At 40.4% G+C, this 21784-nt stretch overlaps 1 protein-coding gene across 3 annotated transcripts in view; it reads left to right on the top strand.

Moving 5' to 3' along the window:
* Nucleotides 1–21597, top strand: part of DHX9 (DExH-box helicase 9) — a 52542-nt gene extending 30945 nt beyond the window's left edge. For 2 of the 3 annotated variants that reach the window (XM_074349916.1, XM_074349917.1), the window contains 16 exons: nt 2329–2470; nt 2926–3008; nt 6448–6604; nt 8598–8698; nt 9986–10199; nt 10386–10480; nt 10778–10851; nt 11895–12047; nt 13995–14155; nt 14954–15065; nt 15632–15793; nt 15908–16035; nt 17039–17268; nt 17431–17546; nt 18585–18785; nt 20916–21597. In XM_074349916.1, coding sequence (XP_074206017.1) covers nt 2329–2470; nt 2926–3008; nt 6448–6604; nt 8598–8698; nt 9986–10199; nt 10386–10480; nt 10778–10851; nt 11895–12047; nt 13995–14155; nt 14954–15065; nt 15632–15793; nt 15908–16035; nt 17039–17268; nt 17431–17546; nt 18585–18785; nt 20916–21288 — 2502 coding nt within the window. In that variant the 3' untranslated portion in view covers nt 21289–21597. Of the gene's footprint in view, nt 1–2328; nt 2471–2925; nt 3009–6447; nt 6605–8597; nt 8699–9985; nt 10200–10385; nt 10481–10777; nt 10852–11894; nt 12048–13994; nt 14156–14953; nt 15066–15631; nt 15794–15907; nt 16036–17038; nt 17269–17430; nt 17547–18584; nt 18786–20915 lie in introns of those variants that run through there. The other variant, XM_074349918.1, reaches the window with a different exon arrangement.
* Nucleotides 21598–21784: the final 187 nt, after the last annotated feature.

Genomic DNA, 21784 nt, shown 5'->3' on the forward strand with positions numbered 1-21784 from the left:
GAGGCTTACTCAAGATCCCACCATCCAGCAGTAATTTTTACTTTTGGTCTTTATCCTTTCAGATTTCATGTGTGTATACTGTATGTTCACCATCTTAACCTGTCCCCTTTATGTAACAACACGTGTGGTATTAAAGCAACAGCTTAATTTCCTAATGACTTCATAATTTTCCATTTTATGCATATGCCTTTATTAAAATGATGGAGATATTTCAGGATTGTTTCTAATATTTGGTACTGCATATGCTGGGATGAACATACTTGTACATGCATTTTGTGCTCTCATTTGATTATCTCATTGGAATAAGTTCCTAGACATGGGATTGTTGGGTTGAAGTGTATGCATATTTTAACTTTTTATGCAATTGCCATACTCTCCTCAGGAAAAGCTACACTGATTTCCAGGTGAATCAGTTATGAATAAAAGAAGCACCTCTGTTTTTAGTTTGTATTTTGAATGCTTTATTTAGAAGTCAGGGCTATTGACGTCGGAAGGCGACAGGTTAGAGAAGCACACAGAGCACGGCAAGGAGACACGGGCTGGTTCTTTGCGGTGTGAGTAGTCGTCTTCATGTCGATGTTTTCTCTTTATGCTCAGGGAAATTTGGCCTGTGCGGCTTCTGGAGATGATGCTTCAGCACCTACTGTATTAGTTGGTAACCACCTCTGTTGTGGATGACTTGGGGGTGGGGGCAGTACGTTAAGAACTACGGCAGGTACTGCTCGCGGAATATGCCGTCTCCTGTTCATCTTCGTTTTAAAAGGCTGGAAACTACAGAGATGACAGACCCCAAAGTAGCCTCAAGGTGATGAAAGCAATCCTTGAGCACCCAGTAGCGTATGAATGCACCTCAGAAGAGTCAGATGTCCTAACCGATCTGAAGTTCTTCTAGAAGCCAGCTGTTTAGTAGAAATGTTGAAAACTGTAGGAAAGACAGGAGAGGAAGGGGATAATAGTAGTGTTGAACATTTATACCTGTTCTTTATAGAATGCAAAGAACTTATTCAGAGTGCCTGGAAAACTTTGTATTTTATACCTTTAGTGGAACATCGTCTTCACATTCCCTGACATAAGTGTATAGCAGAACTCTTCTGTTGGTGGACAAACGCGTACTCAGGCCTTCATGTAACACTTTTATTCAGGGTTAGCGAGGTGCAGAGAACTAACTGGTCAGTGGTGGTCATTAAAAGCTAGCATCGTTCAGCAAGTGAAGGCACATAAACCAGACATAATAAGACAATGTAAGCTCAGGAAAATACACAGTATGTTTAAGATGGCATCTTTTAATCCCTTACCTCTGTGGACAGATTAAATATGAACTGGGTGCCTATATATACTTATCTGTACTGGTTACTAGCTCTATACCATGAGGGACTCATGCAAGGGAATGGAGTAAATCAGGTTTTATATTAATCCAAGGGATATTGATAACTCTCATGAAGTTACTCGTCTTCTGAATTTTAGGGGGTTTTTTTTGTTTTTTGTTTTTAAAGATTGTGTCTCCTTCTGTTTTCCTGAATAGTCATGTCATAACCTGGGGTATAATCATATAGGTACTTAACTAAATGTGGAACTCAGAAAAAGTTTTTTCATTCTAAGAACTAAAACACAATCTGTCATCAGGAACTTTTTGACAAAATCAAACACGAGGCAACCCAGAAGCGTTCAGTCTATAAATCTACCTGTGTACCTTCATAGCTGAACTTCCAGGATGTAATGTTAGCCATAGTATTCATCAGGTAAATGCAGTTTTGTGTACTTAGAAGATAGGGAACACTTTGGAAGTTTTCGGAAAAATCAGGGTCCAACACTTCAAACACGAACCTGTAGCATTCTCTAAGCTTAGGGTTCAGTTACAGCAGAGGAGGAGATTATTCACCTTCCTAATTAATATCCGTGCGTCTCAGTTAAATAATTCTTTAAACGTGTGCTTTCACCATGGCAGGCAGTTACAAGAACAAACTTTCCCCTCGTGTTCTGTGTGCTTCCCTACTGGAAAATCATTCGATACCATTAAGAGTTGGGCCAATGGTAAAGAAATTTTTTATTTTATTTTTAATAAAAGTCTTGGAATCACTTTACATACAAAGTAAAAAAAAAAAAAAAACACTTTTTTAAGTGCCGTAGAATTAAGTGGTAAATTTTTGTCTTTTTTTTTTTTTTTAAACTAAATTTTGGAGCTTCCCAAAGATACCGTGACTGTTATTGTTTCTGTTGACTACTGAGCTGGCAGTGGGACAGATTTATTACAGTAATTTAATAACCCTAATAAACAGGTACAAGTGTCATTTTGTAGCTTTTCAATTGTGTGTGTTTGTTTTGTCTCAGCCCAGGAGAATCAGTGCCGTTGCTGTGGCAGAGCGAGTTGCGTATGAGAGGGGAGAAGAGCCTGGGAAAAGCTGTGGCTACAGTGTTCGATTTGAGTCCATACTTCCCCGCCCTCATGCCAGTATCATGTTTTGTACTGTGGGTAAGTAACGTGGGTTTTTTTGGTCTTTCATTTAGGGTTTATATTTTGGTTATTTGTGAAGAAAACTTTATGGTAACAGCACAGAATGACTAGAAATGGTAATCAAAAAGCCAGTCTCAGAATTCTTATTTAAATAGAACCTTTGGCATTTTTTTTCTGAGAGAGACTTTTGAGGTACCTGCTGGTTGATGTAGCTTAGAGAAAATGAAATTATCTTAGGTTACTAGAGTTATATCTTTTAATACTCTTTTCACTAAGCAAGCGTGTTGCAGAGTACACGATCACCTTTTTAATAATTTAAATATACCAGTGATTATCCTTCCCCTAAAATGCTAGGATTATATTAAAGCGTAGTTGATTGTCTAGACATTTTTTTCTTTGCATTTTTCAATACCTCCCTACTTTAATTAATATAGAAGCTCATCTTCAGTTTTTCCTCTGATTTTCTTTTCAAGGTGTGCTCCTAAGAAAATTAGAAGCAGGCATTCGAGGAATTAGTCATGTGATTGTAGATGAAATACACGAAAGAGACATAAATGTAAGTAACTTGAGAGTTACGGTAAAGTACAAATGCTAGTTGTTCTGAAAGAAGAGAAATCAAAGTAGAATGTCTTTTATTTTATTTCCCTTTTCCCACTGCTGACATCGTCTTGTCAAAATTACAAACTTCAGTCACTAAGATATCGGTTACCTTTTAAAGCAAGGCCATTAAACCTTTTTTTTTTCCTTTGGTAAAGAACAGAATTCTGAAAGTAAAGACTTTCCTGTAAAGCAAGTGTAATTGCAGTGACCACTGAGCTATTAGCATGATTCAACTGAGCTAATGATTTACTGTTGAACAGCTGATGAAATTTTAATAACCAGTTTTTCTTTGGATTGGAATTTATCTGTGATAAATTTTACAATTTTTAAATGTAATATAATTAATAGTGTATTTTTGGATGTTTGCAGCTCCAGTCTTTTCAGATGTTACTGACAATCATGTCAGAATTAAGAAATTAGAATGTATTTCACATCCTCCCCTCTTTTGGTCCTTGGCAAAACTCGTATAGAATTAACTTATTATACAATTGTATAATTCAGAGAGTGTTACCATAAAGCAATGACTTATTTTTATGACAGCATTTTGCATACCAAAGGCGTCGGTGGATTGATAGTATGTCATTCAAACTATTGCCAAGCTGCTATTACTCAAAACATTTGTTGGAGTTCCTCCTCTTTAGAAAATCTTCCATCACCATTATTGTTAATTATCTTTGGTTTTAGTAAAATTTTGACCTTCGTGATTGAGCAAAAGCAAGTAAGAAAGTTTGCATGGTTTATCAGATGACCTTTTAAAATCAGAAATCTGACTATTCAGTAGGATAAAATTTTTATTTTTGTCATTCAAAATCTTTTGTAAACACAATTTTTTTCCCAAATAGCTTAACCAAACTTAAATGCTTCAGTTTTTGTTGTTGCTAGCATGGTAACATACTAGAGTTCTTAGAGTTTAAATTATTCCAGATCATACTGAAAACATGGATCATTACTATTTTCCAAAAAAATAAGTGGTTTTGGTCAACTTTTCTTGAAAGTTTGATTGTCAGGTCCTTATTAATGTATCCTTCACAGTGAAAAATGGAAAAATGACTTTGCAGAAACATGTTCTCTTTCAGAGGAACCTTATCTAAATTTCTCACTCTACAGTTGAAACCGAAAAGAACTTATGGACTAGTTATTATAAATAATAGAATATAAGCAGATAGCAATGTGGCTGGATGAAAGGATGACATACAGAAGTCAGTTGCATTGTATACACTATAAACAAACAGATAGAAAACAACTAGAAAGATACCACTGTACTAGTTAGAGTGTCAAGTACCCAAGTCCAAGAAAAAGACCTGTAGAACCTCCACAGGAAAAATAAAAACTTCATTAGAAACACTTATAAGACTACATTGTGTTCACGGCTAGGAGGACTTAATATAATACAGACGTCAGTTCCCCTTAAGTTGATCCATATTTGAATGCAGTTCTAATCAAATTCCCAATAGGTTTTTTAATAGCCTAATTATAAATACCTGTAAGGAAGACTTATGGCCAGAAATAACCAGGACTCTTACAGAGGAACAGAATGGAGGGTCTTGCTTTATAGATACTGGAACTTAATTTGAAGCTGTATTTTTTGAGAAAGTATAGGACACGCATTGACGGTGTGACCCGTGGAACGATGCAGAGTGTGTGTTGTCTGCAGCTTTGGTACAAGAGTGAGAGAGAGGCGGCGTGTTGCATCAGTGGGAAAGGGAGTGGACTGTTCAATGGATGGGGCTGGAAACAAATGGTCGTCCACGAGGAGATCGTTGAAGTTGGATCCTTACCTCATAACCAAGTGCAAAAATCAACTCCACATAGATAAATCAAGTCTTACATGCCAAAGCAGTTCTAACTCTTAAGTGGAAAGTGTTAAGTGGGCACATGGACAGCACTATCAATAGAAATATAATGTAGACCACATGTAATTTTTAATTTTCTAGAAACATATCTTAAAAGGTGAAAAGAAACAAGAAAAATTAACTCAGTGTACCTAAAATATTTTCATCACGTAGTCAATTTAAAAAATACTGAGGTTTTAAATAAATAAATAAAATACTGAGATTTTTTACATTCTTTTTCGTATTGAGTCTTCAAAATCTGTGTTTTACACCTAGAGCACACCTCAGTTCAGATTAGGCACATTAGTTTCATGTGCTCGGTAGTCAAAACTGTATTGGACAACAGTTCTAAACCTGCTGGAAGAATTTCTTAAAATACGAAATGCATTAATCATGAAACAAAAGACTGAGATTAAGATCATTTATTTATTCGAAAGCTGTGTTAAGGAAAATCACAAGCTAGAATATTTCCAATATAGCCAGCAAAGCACTGGTGTAGAAATATATCAACACTTCCTACAGATGCGTGAGGAAAGTACAGATGACTCAATACAAAAATAGGGGAAAATACAGGCACTTTACAGAAGAGGAATTTGGCTGATAGACATGACGAGGTGTTGAGTCTCGTTGGTGAGTAGGAAGATGCAGGCCAAGACTGTAATTTGATAATTGATCAAAAGGATATAAAACCAAATGGCTTTATATCCTTTTGATAAACAAAAATTTAAGTGACGATGCCAAGTTTTGGAGAATATAAGCAGCAGCAGGATCTGTTGCTCATTGTCATGGTGGCTTGTAAGCTGGCGGAGCTCCTTGGGGAGATGGCTGAGCATTATCTCCTAAAGCTCAACATTTACACGCCCTGTGAGTGCAGTTCGATACCCACACTTAGGAAAAGGTAAATTTAAAAATGTGTGTATGCCTGCATGCGTGTGTGTGTTTAGGAATCTAGGTGAGAGGAATGGTACGTAAAAGGAACAATAGAAGATTCAGAATGGTGGATTCCTCTAGTTTGGGGGGCAGAGAGTGATGGGACTTGAGGACCACACAGGCAGAGGAGTTTTGTCAGAGTTCTCCAGCTTTCATATTGTTTGGTGGGTGATGGAAACTTTACATTATTAAATAATAAATGTCTTTTAACCATTGTTTTGTTTGAACTAAATAGTCTTTTCAGCATTTTTAAGATTAGCCTTACAGGTGATTGGAAAACTGATTTTTGGCTCATTATGTCTTTCCCCTTTTATCTAAAGTTTTTGTACCTGCAAATTCAAATTTCGCTGAAATTTTTGAGGTGAATTCTGTGCTCTCATTAATGTTTTTTTTTCTCTTCCCTTCTTGTACCCGAATAATACTCGTTTCTAATCCTCACAACTACTAGGCTACAACTGTTTTGAAAAACAGTTATGCATCCCATGGTAATTTTTTATTTTACTTCTGTAAGCCGCGTAAGAAAATGAATTCACTGATGTCTTGTGGCTGTATAACACGAGATCTTTTAGCTTTATCTTATTAGCGAGGACTTTTTAGTGCATCAATTTTTCCATTTGTGTTTGTGTTTTACAGACTGACTTCCTTTTGGTAGTGTTGCGTGATGTGGTTCAGGCTTACCCTGAAGTTCGCATTATTCTCATGTCTGCTACTATTGATACCAGCATGTTCTGTGAATATTTCTTCAATTGCCCCATCATTGAAGTCTATGGGAGGACTTACCCAGTTCAAGGTAAATTTTTTTTTGATCCTAGAAATTGGAGTAACAGCTTAAAGGATATTTAAAATACCATCCAAATTACAGTATCAGGTGCATCGTCGCATTCTTGGGGTTTCAGTCAAGCAGTAGTGAGTGTCACTCACTATTTGAGTTTGCATATCAAGTAAATTTCTTGCCCTTTACTTATAGCTAAACTTAACTTTTAAGATTTTATACAGTCAAATAGAAATTAATATGGCCTGATGGTGTTCATGGGAAATACTGTTTACAAGTTTAAGCACCTAAGGTCAAATTAACAAGAGAATTTTTCCTAGAGCCAGAGCAGGCAGATTTGAAATGATATGAAAGTGTTTCAAGGTCAAGTATGTTTGATTGTTCAAAAGCTGCTTTATTTAGAAGATTTTATCCTCACCATTTTCCAGATAGTCATTTAGAAACTTGGTTTAAAAAATGAGTTATGGCACAGTCTAATTGAGGGCATGAAAATAAGCTAAAATATTCTCAGTGTAGGTATGAAATTACAAATGGCTATCAGGGTGCCAGCTTTTGAAATTCAAAAGTATGGGTAGCTCTGAAATGAAAGTGTATTTATATCTCACAGGAGTCCAGGTTAGCAATCCTAAAACTGCTTTGTGTGTATACTAGGATTGAAAAAATAAGTAAATACAAGGCAGATGGTGGGAGCCATGTTTGCTGCTGGTGTGAGGTTACAGGTAAGTAAGGGAAGCTCGAGTGAGTCATGGTACTGGATCACAGTTGGAGACATCAGTAAGGACTCATGTTCAGACACAAGTGGGCGGCTACATGGATCAGTATGCATGGACACATCTCCTAGCTCTGTCTGCTGCAGGCTTAGAAGCAGTGGCATCCCAATAGCAGGGATCGTGCCCAACACCCAGCTCTTGTTTCCAGTACCAATCTCCACTTGAAGGAACCAGGTGTCCTTGAGGAGATGGCTGATTCTGAGGCTGAGGCAGGGAATATGCAAGGTGAGCCTAGAACATCTTGTAGTGCCAGAAAGTCAGGAGGTGCTTAAAAAACATGGTACAGGGGAAAAAGAGAACATAGGAGTACAACCGGAAAGCAGTCTCAGTGGCCAAAAATGGAATAGTTTGAACAAAAAAATAAAAAACATAGTATTGGATTATAACCCACAGTATAAAATAAATACACATGAATTTATACAATAGTTGAATAAATAAGTGGGTAACAAAGCTCTCATGTGGAAGTATTTCAAAAAAATTATGTAGATACTCTCACCTCAAAAAGTGGCGCTCATTAACTCCGTATGTTTTGAGTATACTATGGTTAATGACTTGCTTCCAAAGAGTGGAGTGTGGAAAGGGGTGCATGAGTGACTGCAGTGGAGTAACTTGGCAAACACTAGTAAAGGTGGTAAAGTTTTAACATCATCCGTGATGAGTCATGTTGATAGTATGTACCTTTGAAACAGTGCGATGAGAATGGTAATTTGGGGCTCTTGAGGCATAGAGGGAAAGCGTTGAGATTGAGGCACTTCTGGAACACTTTGAAGAACCTCAGGAGCATACCTGGTCAGCAGATGTTCCAACTTTGCATTGAGATCTTTCTTTAGAGTAATAACTGGAAGGAGCCCATTTTATGTGTGTATCCTGACAGAGGAAGGAGGGGCTGGGGTGTGTTACTGATTGTGTTGGTGTCGGTTTCTTTCCGTGTGTAACTCCCACACCTCGCGCACAGTGTGCGTTCCATGAATGCTTGGTTGAATATTGTCCGTAGAGGATACCCCGACTGGCTTTGTAGGCACACATGTGAGAGATGCCCTCACCCTTCTTCAAGGTCCAAGAGAGGGGACAGTGAGTTTGATTAGGAAAAGAGGTTACTGGCACTGGAATTTCTTGGCAGTTGTGAGGAGTCACATTGAAGGATGTGAAGGCAATTTTGAATTATGAATTAGAAAGTGAGTTTTAAAGACTGTTCCATTCTGCAAGTTGATGGTACCTACCTGACTGGCTTGTCCTTTCAGAATATTTTTTGGAAGACTGTATTCAGATGACCCACTTTGTTCCTCCACCAAAGGACAAGAAGAAGAAGGACAAGGAGGACGATGGTGGTGAGGATGATGACGTACGTCATTTCATGAGGAGTTTTCTTTATGGGCAAGTTATTGCAGAGAACGATTTTAGTAAAAGCATGCGATGAGTTAGCATCACAAAGAACTTATAAAAACTGTTTGTCTTTGAATTAATTGGTGTATTTCACCCCAAAGAATTTCACATTCAGTAACAAGTTCTTTTCATACCGTGAGTCCATGAGTTAAATCATCTCTGGCATAAAGATTTTTTTAAAAAGAGGGAAGAATAAGATGTTTAATAACTGTTTTATAAGGCTTTGCTGCTCAGAGTGTTTTCCATGAGACATAGCACCTGGAAAACTGGCAGGAAGGCAGAATCCTGTGCCCCACTCCAAGTTTACTAAATCAGAATTCACATCTTTAACAACCTCTCTAGGTGAGCCTTCTATGCACAGTAAAGTCTGAGCAGCAGCAGCAGCTGTAGCCCAGGTTAGAGAGACCATATGGAGAGGGCGTTACAGTTGCGAGCAGCGAGGGGGTTCCTAAGGAGAAATGGGGCGGGGGGTGACACTTCATATTTGTAGTGCTCGAGAGCTGGACCAATGATAATATAAAAGTGCATCTTGGATCTGGAAATGTGAACATAATGAGTACTGTAAGATAGCCAGCAATGCAGAACATGATAAAAACATGACCTGGGGTAGGATGTTTTTAGTTAGAAGATTTGAAGATGTAAATGAATAGCAATTTAGAAAGTTTATCAGAGGAAAAAGATGAGTTGTAAAACCTTTCTCATTGCTGAAGGCTTGGTTTATCATTGGTTCTAAGGTAGTTTTTGGAAAATACAGACCACATTATTTCAGAAATAGATGAAGGTGATCAGATACCCTGCCTGCAGGACACCGATGTAAGAATTAAAGGACTTCATATTTGGTGTGAGTCGAGCCTGGGAATTACACAGGGAGGCATTGTGTATATATAGAGTAATTACGTGATAATTGATACAGAGGATCATAGGAGCAGTTCCTTAACTAAGGAACGAAGCATTTATAGTCATAAGAGAGGAATACACTATGTAGAATGAGCCGTTAGAAGTTTCAGAGCTAAGAGTTTGCTTGAATTTTAGTGATGTCTTGTGAGAAATACTGGTCAGTGGAGAAATTCAGTATGTCAACATGCAGTGATTTTAAGTTTTTAAAAATTAAATTTCTTCTATATGCCAATGTGACTAATCAGCTGAAGGATATTAGGTGTCATTTGAACATTGAGAACAAATCTAGGAGACTTAACTCCTACCTGTAGTAATTGAGACAATCCAAAATATGTCTGTTTTTTTACAGGCAAATTGCAACTTGATCTGTGACGAGGAATACGGCCCAGAAACAAAGATGAGCATGGCTCAGCTGAATGAAAAGGAAACTCCTTTTGAACTCATCGAGGCTCTGCTTAAGTACATTGAGACCCTTAATGTTCCTGGAGCTGTGTTGGTTTTTCTGCCTGGCTGGAATTTGATTTATACTATGCAAAAGCATTTAGAAATGAATTCACATTTTGGTATGAGTCTTTTTTGAGTTCTCAACTATTTGAGAGTGAAAAATGCATATTTTTGCTAGTGCCCTAGCCAATACGTGAAAACAAAATTTAGTTTTTTGTCAGTTTTTGATTAAAAATATGCGTAACATAGCACAGTTTTAAACTAAGCTCCTATTTTTAGACCTTAACCTTTCCATGTTGTTATAGGAAGCCATAGGTATCAGATTCTGCCTCTGCATTCTCAGATTCCTCGAGAGGAGCAGCGTAAAGTATTTGACCCAGTACCCAGTGGAGTAACCAAGGTAAGTAGTCAGCGTTACAGCCGTGGGGTTGGAAGTGGTGTGGATATTAACCAAATGCTACAGGCCTTCTAAAAGCTATCCAAAAAAATTGTAATCCATCTAAATTGAGGAAGAGAAAAGAAATCCTTTTTTCCTCAGCTTGATAGGGTTTTCAATTATCCAGTCAATGAGTGAGTGATTTTTTTTTAAGACTTCTGTAATTCTCTTCTCATTTGTTACGTAAGCAGATCAGTCCTTTTAAGTACATAATAGGAAGATATTTTTTGAAGTGTAATTTTTCTTAATGTTTCTTCATAGGTTATTTTGTCCACAAACATTGCTGAGACGAGCATTACTATAAACGATGTTGTTTATGTCATTGACTCCTGCAAGTAAGTCCCCAAGGAACCCATTCGCCTAGAATAAATCTTTAGAGTGTTCCACATAGTGTCAGTTAACAGAAACAAGAACACCTTACTTTTAAAGCTTGTGTTCTTGCACTGTCACGGTTACTGGGCTTCATCTGTGTGTACCAGGCAATTAATGTTTCTTCCTGGTGTTGATCATCATGTCAGTATCGTGATGGCAAGTGCCAAAGCTTAACACCGCCTGTGGCCGCTCCCCGCTGCTGTCTGCTAGGGCCGCGCTCATTCCCCAGTGGGCTTTTCCGCTGACCGCGGCCATGCAGTAGTGGGAGCAGGTGCTGTTTGGTGTATGAAGATGTCCAATATTTAGCTCGTGACAGTCGTCCTACTGGTAGGACACTCATTTAAGAATTAAAAGACTTCAGGCCCTTTTTCACTCCCTCCCGCACTGTGTCTGTGGAGTGTGCACCTACTTTTACTTTAACCTGAGCACCCAATTCCCACACCTCTTGCCTTGCCTTTCTCTTGCCTTACATTCTATGCAGTATGCATCTCTCTAAATAAATCTACCTTTACTCAAAAAAAAAAGAAATTAAAAGACTTCATATTTGGTATGAGATGAGCCTGGGAAATACACAGGGAGTCATTCTGTAGAGATAAAGTAATTACATGGTAATTGATACACAGAGGATATATCATTATCACTTACTTACATGTACGTGCCAGATTCTGTTTAAATACTATACATTCATTAATTCACTTAATGTTTATAAATAAAAATGCTATGAGGTAGGTAATATTATAACCATTTTCAGATGAGGAATATCAGGCACAGAAGGATTAGCCAGGTGGCCAAGATCATTCAGCTGGTGAGCGGCACACGCCTGTCCCGTGGCCTCGGTGGCTGGCCACTGGGAGGGTGCTGCCTCAGGTCCTCACTGCTGCTGTTCGCAGACAGGTCGTCAGTAGGCGCTGACTGTCTGGAAAGCACCTACCACTTAGTGGAAATGTGGTGGTTATGTGTTCATAGTACATACGGGTTTCAGGATTAACCACTCTTTCCTGTTTAGGCAAAAAGTGAAGCTGTTCACCGCTCACAACAACATGACCAACTACGCCACAGTGTGGGCATCCAAAACCAACCTGGAGCAGCGCAAGGGGCGTGCTGGCCGCGTGCGGCCAGGGTTCTGCTTCCACCTCTGCAGCCGAGCTCGTTTTGAGAGGTAAGACCAGTTCTTGAATAAAGAGTGAAGGTTTTTTTTTCTTAGCCCTTCACACACACACCCCTTCCCACGCCTCTCTGCCTTGCCATGAACTTAATGAACTCACTACATAAGTGCCTCTAGTTAAGTTCATTAGAGGAAACTTAGCTTAGATAGCAAGCTTGTGGTGAGAATGAAAATCAGAAATTATCAGTGGTGGCACATTTGATACCAGGTTACTATTTATTAAAACCTTTTGAAAGCAGGGTATAGAAACGTTATTCTGGCACTGTGTAGCTTTATCACTTGGAGATTGCTGGTATTTATGGAATGGTTAAGCTTCTGAAGAATACTTTTGTATTTGTAGAATTCCCACACACCCATACTGACTCACACTGTTAGCACATCACCTCTCTTGTACGATCCTCCTCGTGTGCCTGAGAAACGGGGTATTATTTGGAAAAGGGAGCCAAAGCTTAAGGAGCATAGCTGACTTCTTCAGGACTGAAACCCAGGTCTGTTAACACCTTGTCCATTTCATTTATACCACAGAGCCTTTTGGGGAATGTTAGTGGATGGGACCAATTGGTTACAATAATTCTTCTCTGTGAATTACAGATGTTAAGATAATGTATTTAGTTGTATGTTCCTGGAAATCCACGTGGTGTATGTTAGCTCTAACTAGTTGATACTAGAGGTAGAATTAGGAGTTTTGCGTACATGTATGTGTGTTTACCACAGTGAAGAACTGAGGGACAGACTAATTTAGGTGGCCAGATGCATATGACACACTGGAGAAAAATCAAAGAAGCTTTGATTTGCTTTTACGTTGGTAGCATATGGCTCCCTCGTAACTGTAAATGTAGGTTTATTGGAGCATCAGAGGTTAACCCAGGAGACTGGCTGCAACATTTGGGAGATACTTAGTGCTTTTTAAAGGTTGGATTGTCCCTTGAACAGAAGAAACAAGTACTGTACCCTAACATCTTAAGAGGAAAACCACCTACTAGTATTAATCAGTAACAGCATGAATAGATTTATAAGGGGTTTTTGTTCTTTTCTCTGTAGGATGAGGAATGTTGTCTGCGTTTATGTAATCCTGGTTTAAGCTGATCTGAGTCTTGCCAGCAGTGTTGGAATTCACCTTTAAATGGTTCCCATGAATCTTCATTGTAAATAGTTTATGGAGAATAAGCCTGGATTAGAAATGTAGAGACCTGGGTTTTAATACTGTTTGTGCCTGATATGTTACAGAGCCTTAAACATTTGCACTTCTAAGCCTTTGTTTCCGCATTCTACAAAGTAAGATTAAGCTACCTAACTTTTCTGCATCTCTTTCCTTCATTAATAAAGGAAGATAATGTGATACCCAGCCCAAAGGATTTGTGTGAGAATTAGTGAGTCAATGATGTGAAATACTGAGAACAGTGCTTGGCACATGGTAACCTCTCAGTAAACGTTAGCTGTTATCATTGTTAATTTATATTAATAGTTGTTGTTATTAAAGTTTTAAAGGGTTAGATAATCTGTAAGATCCTTTCCAGTGGTACTAAATTTATATGGACCAGGAAGGGCGGGAGGAGGTTACAGGAAAAGGTTTGTGTTAGCCTGCGTTTCCCACAGAAGGTGCTGCTACCATTTTTAACCCTTGTTTGTCAGCAGACAGGACCTGAGGAAGCCATAGTGGAAGTAGTAACATTAGAGATTTGGGATAATTTTTCATCCTCCTTCACTTCTCGGCCAAAAATACCTTCAAGCTGTAAGTGTAAAGTCATAAGCCACTACTCAGCCAGTTAAGAGGGTCTTGTTCAGAGTCTCTGGTAAATGTAAAACGCTCTCTGGTAATTGTAAAAGGCTAAGGGAAGGGCAGTTCTAGATCCCTGAGTATCTCTCTGCAAAGATTTTATTAAACAAACTGTGTATATGTATATAAGAGAAGATGGTTATTTTATGCTAATTTTGTCTTAGACTCGAAACCCACATGACACCAGAGATGTTCCGAACGCCGCTGCATGAAATTGCTTTGAGCATAAAACTGCTGCGTCTGGGAGGCATCGGCCAGTTCCTGGCCAAGGCGATTGAGCCTCCGCCTCTGGATGCCGTGATTGAAGCAGAGCACACGCTTAGAGGTACCTGCGAACACGTGCCTACCCAACACATGCCAATTCAGTCCTTGTCTTGTCCTGGTAATTAACACTTAGCTGTGAACTGAGAAGGGGATGCCGTCCACAGGGCTGTGACAATGTGGCTTTCAGTGTTGCTTCATGTGCTTGGTATAGTCAGGATGTAAAATTAGCAACACGAGGTAAGGGATAGTGTGAGTCTTATTTAGGGGACAGAGATGGAGAAAAGGCAGTGTCTTCTCTGATCCAGGGTTCAGTGATCAGAACATGAATTACTCATGAGACCCACAGTGTTCTGTGCACTTCTCTTAGAACTTGTGTTTCTGTTTGTTGCAGAGCGAGCGGCAGCACGGCACCGTAGGGGGTCGGCGGGGCACGGGGGCGCGGGGGGTCTGAGCCTGAACTTCGAATCTCCCTGTGCTCATCTGCTATGTGAACTTCAGGCTTTTATTCTCCAGATTTCATTTCTTTCTAAGACTTGCCAGGGGCGCTGTCGGACTTGGCGCAGCATGTGGCTGCTTACGCTGCTGCTGCAGTTACTGCAGCTGTTACAGACTTCTCGTGGACTGCGCTCAGCTCGACAGCCTGCAGGGCCTCGTTCTAGTGACTTCTTCGTATCTGGTGCTCTAGAATGTGGCTTTGTTCTGTTTTTAAGTGAAGAGAGTTGTTGGCTATGGGCATGGTGCTGGCAGTTGGCTTGACAAATGATGAAAACTTAAGTGCAATAAGGAAGTACTCCATCTTTGCCCAGGTTGCAGGGGTGTTCGTTGCTGTTTAAACTCACAAAGAAATATCTCCCCACAGAGCTTGATGCATTAGATGCCAATGATGAATTGACTCCTCTGGGACGGATCCTGGCTAAACTCCCCATTGAGCCTCGTCTTGGCAAAATGATGATAATGGGGTGCATTTTCTAGTAAGTGCTTTGTTTTATTGCTGATAGTTAAATGGGAGAACAATTTCAGAATCTCACCCCCTCCCAGTAACAACAGTATGGGCTCGGATAGAAGAATATACTAAATATCCTTCAGTGCAGAAGTGACATAGTTTAGTTACTGAGGGAAGCACGAAATATGAACAGTGTTCCAGTAGATGGATACCTGGGCCCAACTTGTTGTGGGGAAGAATACAGATTTCTCAAAAGAGAAATGCAATTCCTCAATTAAGTAGTCGTCCTTGAGAAAGAAATACCATTAGGAAAACAGGTGTATTTTATCAGAAAGTTTTAAAGATTAAGGAGAATAGAAAAGGAAAAGCATAACATTTGGTCACAGTTTGTGGTAAATATGCGTCCATCAACATCAGAGCCCGTTGTTTTTTCCCTTTTTGCTTCTGGAGAGAAGGCTGTGAGTTTCTTTGTTAAGCCAGTCTCAGTGCTGATACAGCAGTACCATAGCCAATACTGACTGACCCACGGTGAGCAGTACTGCCTGAGTTGCTGGGACAAGAACGATCTAGACTGAATTTTCCTGTTTGTTCTAGTGTGGGAGATGCTGTTTGTACCATCTCTGCAGCCACCTGCTTCCCAGAGCCTTTCATCAGTGAAGGAAAGCGACTGGGTTATATCCATCGAAATTTTGCTGGAAACAGATTCTCTGATCACGTGGCCCTTTTATCAGTATTCCAAGCTTGGGATGATGCTAGGTACGGCCTTGAAAGAGTGGAGTTACAAGATGTGGGGGAACTGTCTCTGGTTCGTGGTCTGTGCCTGGTTCTCTGGGCTCTGTGCGTGACTCTTACCTTGCCTGTTTGCTTTAGAATGGGGGGAGAAGAGGCCGAGATACGTTTTTGTGAGCACAAAAGACTCAATATGGCTACACTCAGAATGACCTGGGAGGCCAAAGTTCAGCTCAAAGAGATTCTGATTAACTCTGGATTTCCAGAAGGTAAGATTCTCGCATTCTCCACACCTGTCTGAAGTAGCCTCTGTATAATACATGCGCGTTGATAGTGCAGTACATTGTAGCTTTGGACTCCAGGCCCTGTGCTTTTTTTATGTTCCTGGCTGTTCCTTAGTTCTTTGAACTATAGTGACAATCAGTTTTTCACATTAGTTCAGTTTCCCAAAAAGGATGCAAAAGATTATGCTGTTCACATTGTACTGCAGTGCACGGGTGATTAGTAGGTGGTCTGAGAATTGTGCTGCTTTGATGGGGAGGGTTTTTAAATCTCTGTTTCGTGAAGAAGGTAGTTGGGCCAGATCTAAATAACTAAACACGGTAGTTCTCTTCTATTGTAAACTGACTAAATTTGTAATTTTTTAATCAAAGGAAAAAGGAACGTTTTTATATGATAGACTCTTTACAGCCCCTGAGATGCAGGTATCATTGCTCCATTTTGTAGATCAGGAAACTGACACAGGAGGTTAAACTACTTGCCCGGACTCACTCAGTTAGGCAGTACAAGACTAGGACTCAGGTTTTCTAGCACAGTATTTCCACACTCGCAGTAGCTACCATCGTACTTTCCAAATGCTGCGGTGCGCGTGAAGCACCGACGGTGAGAGCGGCAGCCTTCTCCCAGCGGGTCCCTCCTGAGTCGTCACGCCGTCTTCTGTAGGAGGAGTAGCTGTTCAAGAACAGCAGGTGGAACACGTTGTGGTCATACGGTCTAGTTCTGTTTTTTAAGTAATAACTCCAAGCTTATATTATGTTGAGTTTGTAAGAGAATACAGACATTTTAATTTCCTTATTATTTGAAGACTGAGCAGAATTTTTCCTTGCACTTAATCTGAGTGCAGGGGTTCTCAGGAGAGGAAGTTAGGCAGGTGTTTGAAAGAAGAGGGTTGGGAGAGGAGTCAGTTCCTCCAGTTCTTGTAAATGGTTTGCATGCAATGTGAGGATCAGCCAGATACCTGATTTTTTTTTTTTTAAATCCCACTCTTAACAGATTGTTTACTGACACAAGTGTTTACCAACACTGGACCGGACAACAATCTGGATGTTGTTATCTCTCTCCTGGCCTTTGGTGTGTACCCCAATGTGTGCTACCATAAGGAGAAGAGAAAGATTCTCACGACCGAAGGGCGCAACGCACTCATCCACAAGTCGTCTGTCAATTGTCCTTTCAGCAGCCAGGACATGAAGTACCCGTCTCCCTTCTTTGTATTTGGTGAAAAGGTAAGGAAAGTTTACATTGAAACTCCAGATTCTCTGTACTTACTAATGTGCAGTGGGAACATGAGTTTTAATTTTCAAAGCGTAGCACATTATCATTATATGGTAGTTGATTGACAGTTGGAATGTCGACTATATCCTCTTGCCTCTTTCTCCATTCTTCAGATTCGAACCCGGGCCATCTCTGCTAAAGGCATGACCTTAGTCAGCCCCTTGCAGCTGCTTCTCTTTGCCTCCAAGAAAGTGCAGTCTGATGGACAGATTGTGCTTGTAGATGACTGGTATGGATTTTCAGATATGCACTCAACTGAATTTAGAATTGAAATGCAGTGGAATTCAGCTGCTAATCTAACTTAATTTATGAAACAAACATGGCAAAATTTGATGGCACAAATGAGGAAACGAGGTGCTTTGTAACAGTCTTGGTAGTGTATCTTAGGAGTACAGTTCATACTTGGTGGTGAAGTCGTAAGTCGACTGTACCAGTAGAAGCAAAAGCATTAGGCGTTGGAGCCACATCCACTACCATGATTTTTTTTAATATATTTGTGTGTTTGTGTGCCTTAGAATGTTCTGTATGTTTTGGGGTTTAGAAGGCTTGTTTTGTTTTATTTTTTCCATTTTTATATAATTCCTTATAATAAAATTTTTTATTTTTCTTTAATTGGAGTAGAGTCAGTTTACAATGTTGTGTTAATTTCTGACTTACAGCACAGTGCTTCAGTTACACATGTATTTATATATTCCTTTTCATAGTCTTTTTCATTGTAGGTTGTTCCAAGGTGTTGAATATAGTTCCCTGTGCTACACAGCACAGTAGGACCTTGTTGGTTACCTATTTAGGGATTAGAATCTAACTGGAACTTAGGTGCCTCTTTCGTGCACTTGAGATTGCTGAGAGACGAGTGGTGAGTGTGTAGTAAGCACTTGGCAAAAACTGAATAGAATTTAATGAATAGGTATTAGGCTCAGTCATTTCATGAAAACTTTCAGAACTCCAACAATCCAAGTGTCTTACTTCATTCATTCTTTTACTGGAGGCTGAGGGGTCTGTGTTGCTAAGAGTGTTCTGCTTGTGATAGACTTCATGGTTCACAGCTCCTGCCAGTAGCTAGCGGTGAATTGTAAGAAGTGAGCGTAGATTCTTGTTGTTCTGCATACTGTGTTTGCCTGAGTCTGGGGCCACTGCAGTAGTTGATACTTGGAGGTTGATACATGGAAAGAAGCTGAATTTATCCCATCACTTGCCATGTATGAAGCTGAGGTAATAGTCCTTTCTGTGTGTACCACCTGTTATTTTTAATGTTTTCCTTTGTTAGGATCAAACTGCAGATGTCTCATGAGTCTGCCGCCTGTGTCACTGCCCTCCGGGCCGCTGTGGAGGCTCTGGTTGTGGAAGTAACCAAGCAGCCTGATATCATCAGCCAGCTGGACCCTGTGAACGAACGCATGCTGAACACAATCCGCCAGATCTCCCGGCCCTCGGCTGCTGGCATCAACCTCATGATTGGCAACACACGGTGAGCAGCGTGGTGACTTCTGTTTGAACTGAGTGGAGGGCAGTGATCTCACACTCGCCCAAAATCCCCAGTTAGTTTCTCGAAGCCTTGTCATTTAAGTTAAAATTCTAGACAAATGCTGAAAGAACGTGAAGTTTAGTTGTGGTTAACACGCTCAGAGAAAAGGGTTTTGCGTTTGTGTTAATGATCTGTTACAGCCGTTCACACAGAGACAGAAGGCTACAGCCGGAAACGTATGCAGGGTCACGTGCCAGGAAGGTCACAGCCCAGGCAGCCCTCTTCCCACAGGACTGCTTTGTCTTCTCTGAAGGAAAAATTACGAGGGGTTAACTTGCTCCTTCAGATGAAAAGCATCAGGGTTTATCTTCAGGAAATACAAGAATGTGGGTATCTTAAACCAAAGAAGTGTGAAATTTCTCTTAATTCTTAAGATGTTTTATTTGCTTTAGTTTTTTTCACCTTTAAAGTTTTTCTCTGCCCACTGCTATTTGGAAATACTCGATACCTGCAGAAAAGGCAGGACAGTAGTGCAGTGAGCACCCATGTAGTCTCTTAACTTAGGTTCACTGACTGTCAGCATTTTGTGACGCTTGCTGTCATACATGTATTACACCCACACGTACTTCTTTTGCCTGATCATCTGTGATTAAGATGCAGACATCATGACATTCTACATCAGTATGCTTCATGTATCTTTTAAGAACATAGCTGTAATACCAGATCACACCCCAAACATGTTTTGTCACAGTAAAATTAATATGCAAACATTAAATTTTTTTCTAGTCATTCAAAACTATTTTTTAATCTCTCCATCAAGGATCACTTACTGCATTTGATTATAAACTGTTACAGTCTTAATGTATAGAACCATGTGGCTTATGGATTCTGACTTCCCATTTTGGCCATAACTGAGTTAAATTAACTACTCTTTAAAATGAATCAAACACATAGTACTTAGGGTATGCCACACTGCTGAGTGCTTTTCTCATGTTAACTCATTTTAATATTTAATGTGCCTGAAATGTAGTCAGAGCATTATCCTCTTTAGTATAAGTAAGAAAAGTAGGCAGAAAAGTTGAGACCCAAGGTCATACAGCTAGCGAATGATAGACCTGGGTTCAAACTCAGACAGCATGGCTCCCATTTATTATTGTGGTCCTCTCAGCAGGTCAGGTGTGTAGAAGAACTGTTGAGAAGGAGAAACTTCAGACATAAAGATGGAAGATAAGTGGCCTAGGCAGGAGCAGATGCGGTGCTCAGGTGTTCAGGAGAGACTTTTGTTAGGACGGGTGGTAATCAGGGAGGCTTCACATACAATCTGCTGTGTGAGGGACAAAAGGCCAGAAACGAGAAAGGATGGGATAAATACAGAAAAGAGGTTAGGATGTGTGAGTCTAACGGTGGCCTTAATTGCACTAGGGAGAATTGAAATGAGAAGTAGACAGACTAGACAGATTCGGTAGGAGTTTGTGATGGATTAAAATGGGGAGAGCAGTGCAGTGAGGGAAGGGGGCAGGTCCTGCCGTGTTTCTGACTCGGGCAGCAGCTGCACTGGTAGTGCTGGCCTCTAAGAAAAGCTGCGCGGAAGACTAGGCACTTTGGGGTCTGGTGGGTTGTAATTTTGGTGAGACATCTTGATTTCCTGCAATTCATTACTCATTTTCTTTGTTTGCCTTATGGAACAGATTTAGGTGTAAACAGATTGACCCTAAGGCAGTTTTCAGAAACATGCTTCAGAGTTAATGCAGGAAAACGTTTTGTGGTAAAGGGCAAGTAATCTGTTGTCAGCTCTGGGAGCCTCTGTCTAACACACGTTGCTTTCTGAGAGTGCCGTGTAGTTGAGGTGAGTGAGAGAGAACTGACTTCAAGCCATAAGGACATATGGCCGAAATTTAAGATCTTTGAGAACAAACCAGAAAGAAACTTTAGAAGCACATGGTTATACTTACGTCTCTTCTTCTGTCTTTTTTGGATTTAGCAAATTTATTTTGTTTTAGTTTGTATTTGTGCATTTGGCTTCATTCCCTTTATGCGTTAAATTTTCAAATATGACTGAATGTTTGTATTGTGTGACTAGCTGAGGAGTGTTAAGGATATTGTGCTGAAGTGGTGGTTTTGTGCTGTTCCCAGGTATGGAGATGGTCCGCGTCCCCCCAAGATGGCTCGCTACGACAACGGGAGTGGATATAGGAGGGGAGGCCCCAGCTATGGCGGCGGGGGCTACGGCGGCGGGGGCTACAGAGGTGGGGGGGGCTATGGTGGCGGCGGCTACAGTGGCGGCGGCTACGGTGGCGGCTCCAGCTCCTACCGGGGAGGCTACGGTGGGGGGGGTGGCTACCGAGGGGGCTCCCGAGGTGGCTACAGAGGTGCATCAGGAGGAGACTACAGAGGGCCCACCGGAGGAGGCTACAGAGGGCCCGGGGGCTTCCAGCGAGGCGGGGGCAGAGGGGGCTGTGGGGGTGGCTACTTGGGACAAGGGAGAGGAGGAGGATGTGGCTACTAAAGCTTGGGTATGGCAGCGCCTGTGCACAGACCGCAGGGGGAGAAAGCATGCTACTTGTTTTCCCAGGTTTACTTGCTGCCGACAAATAAACCCATTTCCCACCCATTCTGTGGTTCATTGTAGTTTAAGGAAACAAAGCACATAGATGTATTGGTGGTTTTGTTTACATTATGTAAAATAGAATGATCTATTATAAAAATACCACAGTTTGTATTTTTTCTTTAAGGAGTAAAGATTTGCCCTTAAAATTAACTTGATATTTTCATGGCTTTAGTTTAAATACAATAGAAAATAAAGTATTACATTGAATACCGGCTACGAAGTTAATTGTTGATCATGCACATTAGAATAATTTTACAACGCCAGTTACGTCTGTTTAAACATCAGAGGAAACACTGTACTGTTTCACAGATACACCAACTGATGTCGTTGCGTGTGGTTAGAGTAAACAGCGTGGACCTCTGTACCTGGGTAAAACTTCTGACCGAGGGCTGGA

The sequence above is a fragment of the Camelus bactrianus genome, chromosome 21 (assembly GCF_048773025.1).
Source record: "Camelus bactrianus isolate YW-2024 breed Bactrian camel chromosome 21, ASM4877302v1, whole genome shotgun sequence".
Taxonomy (NCBI): Eukaryota; Metazoa; Chordata; class Mammalia; order Artiodactyla; family Camelidae; genus Camelus; species Camelus bactrianus.